General features: G+C 35.1%; 1 protein-coding gene and 1 non-coding gene across 2 annotated transcripts; both read right to left on the bottom strand.

The window, feature by feature from the left end:
- Nucleotides 1–3,982: 3,982 nt before the first annotated feature.
- Nucleotides 3,983–11,289, bottom strand: LOC18429581 (large ribosomal subunit protein eL15z). Its single transcript, XM_006838866.4, has 4 exons — nucleotides 11,222–11,289; nucleotides 10,701–10,867; nucleotides 5,194–5,391; nucleotides 3,983–4,632 (listed from the first exon to the last, which is right to left on the bottom strand). The coding sequence occupies exons 1-4, from the start codon at nucleotides 11,223–11,225 to the stop codon at nucleotides 4,387–4,389; spliced, it is 615 nt and encodes a 204-aa protein (XP_006838929.1). The 5' UTR covers nucleotides 11,226–11,289; the 3' UTR covers nucleotides 3,983–4,386.
- On the bottom strand, nucleotides 8,202–8,349 carry LOC148782997 (small nucleolar RNA snoR135). The gene has a single exon (XR_016053139.1). It is a non-coding gene; the product is annotated as a small nucleolar RNA snoR135 (small nucleolar RNA).
- Nucleotides 11,290–11,833: the final 544 nt, after the last annotated feature.

Here is an 11,833-nt window from a genome sequence, read left to right as displayed (position 1 = left end):
CTGACTCAAAAATAGCAGTGTCAGTTTGATGTCTTACGGATCAAAAACATATATCGGTGGACTGCCTACCCAATGGGGTACCAATCATTCAAAAGAATTATCTATCGAAAAAAAATTTCATCCCCATCGTGTCTTAAGTGCCTACTTCTTTGCCATTTACCTGGTACCCCAGGTTAAGGTAAAAAATGGGCAACTGTAAAGTGAAAGGAATTCCTAAAAACCTTAATTCTGAGCCCAAATGACTACACAAACCTTAGTAGACCATAGACAACCTAGACCCAATATAATTATCCCAAACTACCTAAACAATATTTCAAGTCAATGCAAACCCAAGAGCTTTTCAACAGTCCAAGAATCACCTGAATCTGACTTATGGATAAAACGATCCAAAAAATGATTAATAGGTCCCTGCTTAGTGGGTCCAAGGTGACCCACTGACACGGGGAGTGTCATGCATGTCCCCAAAGGCTAATCAATCCCAATGATGCAGTAAAAGGGGCGTTTTCTTGATTATAAAGCCAAAAATTTTCAGATAAACTCAAAAAATTTGGAAAAAAAGTGTTCAGCATTTCCCATGCCTTAGGAACCCTAGATCTAGGTAAAAATACCTTTGATCTATCAATTCCATCAAGCAAAAAGAAGATGGTGGCACAAATCAGAAAAGCAGTCTGATCCAAGCCCGAAACTCCGCGTTCTGGGTCCCCAAAGGTAAATCCTCTTTCTTTTTTCAATTTTAGTTAATTTTCCCATCTGATTTAGTTTTATTTTCTATTATTTCCTAGTTTATAAATTTTTTAAAGAGTTTTTAATGCGAAATACACAAATCTAGAAGCTAGCGCTACCAGTTGACCCAAGAAATAATCAGATCTAAATATATATGTACCATTTTTGGATCCATAATTTGAGCGACCTCACTCTCTCTATTTTTCATAAAATTAACTAAAGTTTTACTAATATTTGAACACATGTCATCCTAGAGATCAGCGCGATCAGAGCGTAAACACTTTTATATTAGGAAAAAGTTTATATAAGTTTGCAACCTTAAAATGTAGAATTAAAGATGCACCTCAAAAACCCATCATAAAAGGTTGTTTGGATGTTGGAAAACCGTCTAATTGATCATTTCGACATTGAGATGTATGAATATGAACAGAAAAAAAGAGTTTTAGTCCGAAAAATAGTGCATCTTGCAACACATTATCTGGACCGCCCATTTTCAAGTGTTTATAGATCTACTTGATTTGAACCATTTTTAGAGTTTAAAATTTTATAAATAAAGATAAAAATAGATTCTCAAACAATTCTAAAGATTTTTTTATGTCAAAAGTACATGATAAAATTTAGAGGTGCGCCTTAATTGGATTGTTCACCCTTTATAAACAAAGAGCATGTATTTTGTTAACCAAAGAGCGTGTACTTTGTTAAACAAAGAGCATCGATTTTTTTGTTAACCAAATAGCATGTATTTTGTGCTCCCGAGGGAGCACACTGTGCACTTACTCTCTCGGGCAAAAGATTAACTTAGGAACGCTTCTTGTTCCGAAATTTAGAATCCATCTATAAATCACTCGATGATTATATTCAAAGAAGAAAAGTTTGAACTTTAACCTTTGACCTTTTGGAATACTACCTTTCAAAAATTGCAGAGCTTCTATTCAAACTTGAGGTAGAATGCAATTTAGAATTCTTTTTAATAGAGTATAGTTCATGAATTGAAGATATTACATCCCCACAATTTGGAGTCCTAAAAATAGTTTCAAATTGGGCTTTTCCCGAGGGATTAAATATACAGTCTACTCCCCTGGACAGCATGAAATTTTTTGGCTAACTAAGAACTTCTCTCATTTGAAGGTAGGCTCTAATTTGTTTGTTTAGAGCCTAGGCTCTATACAAACCTCACACCGTTTAAGATAAGGATAATCTCTCTCCATGGGTTACTATTTCTCTAAAACATTTTTTTAGTTAACTAAAAATACTCATATTAGCCTAAAAGACTCCTATTAACTGCCCGGAAAACATTTACTATACGGGAAAGGTTTCTATATTTCCCCTACCGAAGTTCTATGTTTCTTTAGCATCCAGCCATCCAATTTTGATCAAATGAGTCATTCACCGTTTGATCTTAGATCTGATGCTTCATAATATTTTATTTTAAACTTTTTTATACAAATTGTATGAATATGAAATTTGGTACATGCCATCTTTTCATTGGGGCACACAGACAAAAAAAATATTAAAATTATCTTTTCGATAAAATATAATGATCAAAATACCCCTTGAATATTTCAGTGATATTTTGGTCATTTTATTTTATTGAGAATATTGTTTTTATATTTTTTACAAGTGCGAGCTTAATAGAGGATTGGACCGCCAAATTTTGGTGTTAAAATATTTTATATAAAAATATTTAAATTAAAATAGCATCGTAGCTCTCCATTCAAAATAGATGGTTGGATAAGCGGATGTATATAAATTTTATGTTGTAGGAGAAGCATAGAAAGCTTATCCTTTCTATACTACCACTTGAGCATATATCGTATGCCTATTCCTTCAGGTCATAAGAGTTAGTTGGAAGGATTTTTTTCAATCTTAAATTTTGAAAAACAAAAAAAAAAACAAAGAATCACTTTGTCATATTAAAAAGAGAATTTAAATTTTGAATTTCTAATACTTAAATCTTACCCGCCAAAATTGAATCTCACCCTCCAAAAATTGAATGGTTTGTTCAATTCCGAGACAACTTTTTCAACTGCATTGAGAGTGCAACTTGGAAAAAAAATTATTTGAATTAGGGTTTATCCAAGGAAATAAATAAACAAAACACATTATTTAAATTAGGCTTTATCCAAGGAAACAAGAGCAGGAAATCCTTTGGCGCTAGAGGTGCACCTCTAGATGTTGTTGTAGCTCTAATGTTGAAAACCCTATGATGATTTTCAATTCTATATTCAACCCTAATAATAAAATTTCAAATTTCAAAATGACGCAGATCAAGCATATATTTAGACACAAAAAAATCTTAAAAATTAATGATCCAAATAACTTACTACAAGACATACTATTTTTTTTTTTTAATCTGGTATCTTAAGTCAAGATAATCAATTGGCCAACTGTATAAGACTCTTTTTTAATAGGTTTTTGATATACACCTTTCTTCTACAGTATACGGTAACCTTACACAAACTTCTCCTTTCATGAAAAGATACGTTCGCCTACAAAAAAAAGGAGCATGTTATACATTAAGTCATTCAGGTAAAAGAGCTACTTGGGAGGATCTTTTTATCATAAATTTTTGGATCTACCTAAAAATCATTAGATGATTATTTTCCAAAAAAACAAAAAAAAAACAATTTTAAGTTCATCAACACTGAGATTATGCCCGCCAAAGATTGAAATTCAATTTACGGATGGTATCTTTCCCAGCACATAGAGTATGAGATTAAAAATTTTCTTGTCTGTTGGACCATACCTAGATTCAAAAGGTTAAACCCCCCCACCCCCCCCCCCCCCCCCACAAGTTGGGGCCAAAAGGATACTCCCAGCATAGTATGCCAGGGAGCAAATAGACAGTACGCTCCTGAGGGAGCAACATATCTTCTTCTTTTTTTTTTTTTTTTTTTTTTGTGGTGTAGGGGGGAGGGCGTGTCAAAGGAAAAAACTTCGAAACCCTTAAAAGCTGGACTACAGTGCCTAATAATATGCCCAGAACAAACAATAGAATGATGGAAATGGCTGTCTTCTAAGAATCAGAGATCCGCAGGGTACTGCAACATTACCCATGAGGCAATTGGGAGCTATTCCAACGCTACAGTGAATCCCTGAGAGAAGGCAATTGCATAATTTAACAGACCACTGAAGAATAATGGGCGAATAAGCCATTTAGAGGTGGTAAACCTCACCATATGCAAAACTGCAACCTACTCAAAATGATAACTTGAAGACTTATCAACTGATCACCAAGCAACGAATTTAACACCGAAAATGCAAAAGTCAAGATGATACAATTAAGGCCGAAGCCAAGTTTGGCAACTCGGTTATCTCACAAGCAAAATTCGTTTGGAACTCAAAAATTTTAGACAAAGACCAAGAACAACTTCCCCAAATTAAGGCCAAACGCAAGTTTGGCAACTCAATCATCTCATAAAATTGTAGACAAAGACCAAGAACAACTTCCCCAAATTAAGGCCAAACCCAAGTTTGGCAACTCAATCATCTCATAATAAAATTTAGCGAGAGAGATAGGTAGAGAGAAAGAGAGAGAACAACTTCATCAGAACTAGCGATAGGTTCAAAAAAAAAAAATTGAGAGAGATAGGAAGAGAGAGACTGAGAACAACTTCATCAGACCTAGCGATAGGTTCAAAAAAAAAAAAAACTTTATCAGACCTAGCGGTATCGACGCAAAGACAAAGTGTTATTTCTCTTCCAAGTGGCACGACGAGAAGGTCGGGCCTTGTGGTGCAAGTGGCCCTTTCCACGGAGACCCCTGTACTTCTTCCCAGCTGATGTCAATCCTCGAAGCTCTCTGTGCTTGTGAACAGGTTTGGTAATCCAGTTTATCCTAGGATCATTTCTAATGGCATTGTGCGCTGCATCAACTAGTATTATTTCATAATATTTATAAGTTGAATCCTGCAAACAAAAAATAAGAAAAAAAATGAAAACCCACAATTTAAAAATGAGTGCAGTTTGTATACAATCAAATTAGAGCCCACCTTCAAATAGTGTCGAGAAATATGGTTTCAATACTGGAAAGTTTTGTGATAGCCTTAAATTATATTTCAATCTTTAGTTATAAAAGTTAAAGCTATCGGGCAGATCTATGAAAACTTGAAAATTAACGGTCCAAAAATGCGTTACAAGATGCAATATTTCCAAACCTTGAAATCCATTTTTTTCTCATTTCTATGCATCTTGATGTCGAGAATCTCAAGATGATCAATTTGGTGGTATTTGGGTATCAAAACAATATCTTCTAGTGACAGTTTTGCGGTGGGCTCTAATTTGATTGTTAGAGCCTAGGCTCTATATAAACTTTTCCCTTTAAAAATTATTATCTAGCAATACAGATGGTTTTGCGAATTGTGAATTCCACCTGCTTGAGTACAGAAGTCTTAGAAACTGAAATAATGTATCAAAAGGAGGAGCATTTGAATTGATGGTCACTTGGAAGTGTACAAGAGAATTACAAACCTGGTTAATCCAATAAGAGTTCAACACCTTCAGGCCACCAAGTTTACGACCCGCACGTTCTTCTGCCACCGATCTCTTGTTGCGCTGGAATTTGAGTTGGGTGATACCTTGGTTCTTGGGCTTCCCATACACAATACCCTTGGGGACCGGCCTTTTACGCCCACCACGCCTGACCCTGACACGGTATATCACATACCCCTGAACAACAATAAATGCCGTATAATAAGCAACGATACTTCCTGAGAATCTCTCTCTCTCTCTTTCTCTCTCTCTCTCTCTCAAAACACTGTTTATGCAGGTACCTGTCCCTGCATAGATTTGACACACACAAACATGCATGCATGCACACACAGTATAAAGAAAATATATCCTTCATGGGACCTCCTGTCATTCATTTATTTAGTTTTGTCATCTTTGATTTCCAGGTCCCCATTAATTTCCTCATTCTAGACGCTCTTTTTCACAATAAAAAGTTCAATGCTTGTAAAATCCAATATCCCATGCTTCCAGTTCCTCTTTTTCCAACTCTTTTGCTACTGTAACAGGCATTTTGGTTTCTGTTTTTATATCCTTCCACAATGCAAAGTGACAAACTGCAACAGCCATCAAGGGGCAGTTGATGAACACTAAAAAACAACCCACTTAACAAATTAAAACTCAAAAAATTCCTATAACAGAGAAATTAAGCATCAAAAAGCAATCAAAAGCAAAAACTTTCTTTCAGAGACAGGGTACAATCCAGCAGCTATATTATGTGTAAAGTCATTGGCCCACAATCATAAAGCAGACAAATAGAGAGGCGTTAGGAATTGGCTGAAACTGAAGGGTACAAAGCAAATGACTGATGGAATCGCCAGATCAATCATTTAGACAACTAGGAATTCGCAAAATATGCTCCAATTATCCAGTTATGCAGAGCACAAAGGTGTCAGCTTCATCCAGCTACGAGAATTCAACATTTTCAGCTTGCCCCATGCATGGGAAAACCTATTTTTGTTCTAAGACATCCTAGCCATCAGTGGCCATGAATTAGACAGATTAGAAAGTGTTTATGTTGCATCATCACCATCTTTCTGAAGGTGTCAGCAGGAATGAAAGCCACAACATGCAACTGAGGTATGGAGGGTGCTACCACCATGACCCCAACACCTTTCCAAAATCATCATCACCATCAACGTTACAAGAATCTTAATCCAAACCTCACAACCATTGTTACATAGAAACAGGCAATCATCGACGCCCAAATGACCACCAAAATTGCAACCATGAAGAAAGATCCATACAATTAAATATGCCTTCACAAGGCATCCAACAATCAGAATGCTCAACTCAATCTTGATTTACCAATCAGCCAAAGATTCTTCTAGGGTATAGTCCTTTTTTTTTAAGTAAATAATTTATAATATAATGGTTCGGAAGAAGAGGAAGAGAGCATCAGTGGAAACTCGCTTGCTTCGTCACACTGCAAAAAGAGTCAGCGTTGGATCTTGTTCATTTGACATCATTTGCACTCCCCTTCTTCCAAAACCCTAAAAAATACCATTTCACCTGCACTGTCCTTCCAAAACCCCAAAAACCACCATTTCAAGTAAAACATGTAAACCAACATAACTTGCAACAAATAATACAAACACCTCAAAAACATAATTTCAAGGATAAGGGGAAGGGGGGTTGGGGGAACATGAATAAAAGGGATAAATTCTAAAACCCAATATGTCAAGCAGAGCATGTAAAACCCATACAAAGTAACTTCAGAAAAAATAAAGAAGGGGAACACCCTAGTCATACAATTTCGAGTACAAAGGGAAAAAAAACCACAAGAACACAAAAAATTAAAGAAGAAAAACTAATCACCACTGAAACTAAAGTTCTATGGCAGGGAAAGCATAAACTCACCTCTTTCAGAACAGAGACACCACATAATGAGAGGCCAAAAATGATATAAGGCTCAAATCACAGATTTTCAACTATTCAGACCCTTGATTATCAAAATCCCAACTATTCATACCGTAGATTATCGATGTATACAGATAAAACGATTTCATAACCCTAGGATCGCAAAATATAAACGAAAAAAAAATCATTACTTTTATGAAACAATCACAGAGGAGCATCACTTCTAAAAAGCTCAAATTTTGTAACCTCATAAGAGAAAAAAAGTATAATAAACAAACAAGCCCTAGGTTTATAAAGCAAACTATGAGATCTTCGGTCGCTAAAAATATAGCCAATACTGCTAAATATATAAAACAGTCAGGGAAGGAGATCTTAGGAAGTACAACTGAATACTTGCAGAAAACTGACTCCAAGGGTTGTGTCAGTCAAGTGAAGCAAAATAGAGAGGAGCACTTGGCAACTGGGAAAAGTCAAATAAATAAAAAAACAGATAAATTTATATGTTGAAATGGAAATGCAGATGAACAAAATAGATAGATAAAATATCCAATAGCTAGATATTTTCAGAAGTTAAATCCCTGAATAATCAGGAAAAATGCAGATCAACAAAATAGATAGATAATCACAAATACAGGAAACGCTAGTCTTAATGCAGACAAAACAGCAAAGGGAAATAGGGTTTCTCATGATATATGTAACACTAGGGTTTTTCTTCTTGGGTAAAGTCCTTTAACAGAAAATATTCTCCCCACTTCTAGCTGTTCAAGTGATATCCATGTTCTAGACCTGCCAGAACCCCCTAATCCTCTAGAATGCGAGGACTTATTGTTTCTCACTCCCCATCTAGGATATTACCTAGCGAAGGTAAAATATTGCAAATCCCTCCCATTTTTGCACAACTATTGGCTAATTATTTTTCTTCAAGAAAGCATTTGTCAGCGGCTCAAAGCTTCCACATAAGTCAGTACGACCCATCTGACAAAGTATTCAACACTAACAAGGCAGTGTTGCTTGCACGTCTCACTACTACCAGCAAAACATTTAACATTAAAAAGATTTTTTTTTTTTTTTTTTTTTTTTTTGAGGAAAAGCACCAGTAATTTTTTTGTGAAAATTTTAGGGAAAATGATTGTCAATGCCCTGATGACAATAACAAACAGAGGCCTGACTGCCCATTCACCCCGTGTTAAATGTTGCAGGAAACACTTTCGGCATAAATGCATCAGAAAGCACAAAGCCGATACACACAATACCTGCTTTTTGGCAATATTACAGTTAAGGGATTTGAAAGGGTGGGGAAGGGGAGGGGGAAACCAAAATAGTAAAAAATCAGTATCAGCGATTAGGGTTTTTTAGGACCAACCTACATTCTATGGTTTAGTTAACATCAATGCCAAAAATACAAAAGTGGGGTCTCGAGGACTCAATCTAAGGTTCCATGGTTTTAAGGACAAAATAGGTTTTCAGAAACTCATTCTACGGTTTTGAGTTGGAGGCTAATAAAATGACTAAGTTTCGGCAAATAGTTCTTGGGTTTCCAGTTGGGAAGCTGATAAAATGACTAAATTTCAATAGTGCACACTCCATCGTGTTCTCCTTAAGAAGATATCAGCAAAAATTATTGGGTTTTTTTAAGTATAAAAATTATCGATATTTTAAGTGAAGAATTAACCTAATAACTTTAAACACCTAAAGTAACTTTACATAAACTTGGTTATATAATACAAATTTTAGATGCTCCTGAGAGCATAATTAATCAATATATAAAAGCCATGCCCCCAATCTGTCTATCTAGGAATACAATCTTTAGCCAAAAATTTGCCGGGCTCACCTACTCGTTTTGCAAAACCAAGAACGTGACATCCTAATTGTCTACTGTGATCCCATACTTCATGATATGGATCTAACATGGGAGCATAATTAATAAATATTGCAGTCAAGCGATTTGAAAGGGTTGGGGGGGGGGAAACCAAAAGAGTAAAAAATCAGTATCAGCGATTAGGGTTTTTTAGGACCAACCTGCATTCTATGGTTTACTTAACATCAATGCCAAAAATACAAAAGTGGGGTCTCGAAGACTCGATCTAAGGTTCCATGGTTTTAAGGACAAAATAGGTTTCAGAAACTCATTCTAGGGTTTTGAGTTGAAGGCTAATAAAATGACTAAGTTTCAGCAAATAGTTAAACTCATTCTAGGGTTTTGAGTTGGTGGCTAATAAAATGACTAAGTTTCAGCAAATAGTTCTTGGGTTTCCAGTTGGGAAGCTGATAAAATGACTAAATTTCTATAGTGCACACTCCATCGTGTTCACCTTAAGAAGATATAAACAAAAATTATTGGCTTTTTTTTTAGCATAAAAATTATTGATATTTCAAGTGAAGAATTAACCTATTCACTTTAAACACCTAAAGTAACTTTACATAAACATGGTCATATATTACAAATTTTAGATGCTCCTGAGAGCATAATTAATAAATATATAAAAGCCATGCCCCCAATCTGTCTATCTAGGAAAACAATCTTTAGCCAAAAATTTGCCGAACTCACCTACTCATTTTGCAAAACCAAGAACGTAACTTCCTAATAGTCCACAGTTATCCCATACTTCATGATATGGATCTGACATGGGAACCCAAACTTGACGATCAGTAACACCAGTAAACTTCAAAAATACTTCCAAAAGTGAGCGCTAACATTTTTTAAGCAATATTCAACAAAAACACCAAAGTGTCTAGCAATAGGCAGAAAATCTGAACAACAATTCTCTGTAACTCAGATGAAGTTTGAGACACAGTCAATGACTAAAAACAAGGTATCTTAGGGCCAACTCATAGGGTATGAAAGTCATTTCTCGCGTTATAAACTTATCCATTATAACCTTCCGTATATGTCATCATTTTTAACACCTCTATTTAATAAATAAGTAACTTTTTAAATGAAATAAATTGAATCGAATTTCCAAAATGCAAAAGCAAGTGACTATCAATCTTGAAGTGATGGCTGGCAATGCAATGACGGAAATCCCAGCCTTTTTGTACAAACCGAACCATTTTGATATGGATTCTCCATCAGATTGAAGTGATATACAAATGGTAGTAGATAATTTTGGGCTCAAAGAAAAAGCAACTTCCTCAAGAAAACAGGTTAACCAAATAATGACTTATTGATATTGAATAATGAGCATCTTTTCAAACTTGTTTAAACAAGCTTCTTCTGACAAATCTGTATTATAACATATTCTAATATCATCATTGACAAGCAAGTTGAAAAAACACTACTTTAAATAGATAAGCCACAAGCTGCGAAAAATAAAAAAACAAAAACAGATGTGCACAAAGAAGGCTTAGGATACGAACTTAGGTCACTAAATGGAGACTTTAGCTCAACAAGGTGAGCCATCAAGTCAAGCCATATCCTGAATTTGGTATCAGTAGAATAAATTAATAATATTCAATTTAGACATAATGCATGTAGTCATGAGAAGCATGAATGCATGAAACCAATACCATATTTTCATTGATCAAACAAATAAACAGATAATCAGCAAAACATAAAATAATAGAAGAATAACAAAAAACAGTGGCATGAAAACAGAGCAGAAATTGCATACTTGCTTAGCTTTGTATCCAAGTCTTCGAGCTTTATCCGGACGAGTAGGCCTGGTTACACGAACAATGGAGGGTAGTTGGCGATATTCCCAGCACCTCACCCTCTGCAAAAACCTCATAACATCTGATTGTTTCTTCCTCCACATCTCTGATACGTACTTGTAAGCACCTGATCCATTTCGCAACCATCAATAACACATAAAACCTTAGCAAACCATTACTTCTTACAAAATTGCGAACAAACACCCTAAACGGCTCTCTGCAACTACATAAAGTCCTAGAGAACTAACAATACCCGTATAAGGTTACAAAAATCCTAACCAGTCTTATCTTATCGGGGAAAACCATGAGCATGGCATAGAAAATCCTAATCGTGCCCAAAAAACCAAAACCACAACGCGACGATTTTCATCTATTAAAAAAACAAACCCTAATTGGCTTGATAAGCAATAGCGTGACCAGTAAATATGATCTTAGAAATCCTAAATCGCCATGAATGTTGAATTGAGTTCACTTCACTTACCCATCTTGGGGTAAAGAGGAGATACACAGAGTTGAGCAGAGAGGCAGAGGGAGGAAGGCCTTTGGATTGAGAAGTAGGGTTTTCAAGTCACGGCGTTTATAAGAGGGGCGGCCTTTTTCATTAGCTACAGAGAAAATGTCGATTCTGCCACCCGTTTTGGTTTACACGCATACGGGAAAATAATTTTTCCCAACTTATGTCCTGCTCTTCTACTTTTTAGTTCTCGTTTTTTGTTATGGGAAAAAGTTCTATAAGGATGCTACGTTATAATGTAGGGAACTAGGTATGACTCTCAAAAATCCATCGAAAAATGTTTTTTTTAATATTAAAAAACTTTTTAATTAGTCATCTTGACATCGAGATATATAACTATGAAAAATAAAAAAAATTTAAATCTAAAAAATAATATATTTTACAATAAATTATCTACACCGTCCATTTTCAATATTTTATATGTTTATAGATCTATTTGATTTTAACTATTTTAAAATTTAAAATTTTATAATTCGATATAAAAATAGATTTTGAGATAATCCTAATAACATTTTACATCAAAATTATATATTATGGTAAAATTTGAAAGGTACCGTACCTCTACACCTACGGACGCAT

Source organism: Amborella trichopoda, chromosome 3 (genome assembly GCF_054954075.1).
Source record: "Amborella trichopoda isolate Santa Cruz 75 chromosome 3, AtrichopodaSantaCruz75HAP2 v2.0, whole genome shotgun sequence".
In the NCBI taxonomy this organism is placed as follows: Eukaryota; Viridiplantae; Streptophyta; class Magnoliopsida; order Amborellales; family Amborellaceae; genus Amborella; species Amborella trichopoda.
The sequence above is the reverse complement of the archived record's forward strand: the minus strand, read 5'-3'. Positions and strand labels throughout refer to the sequence as shown.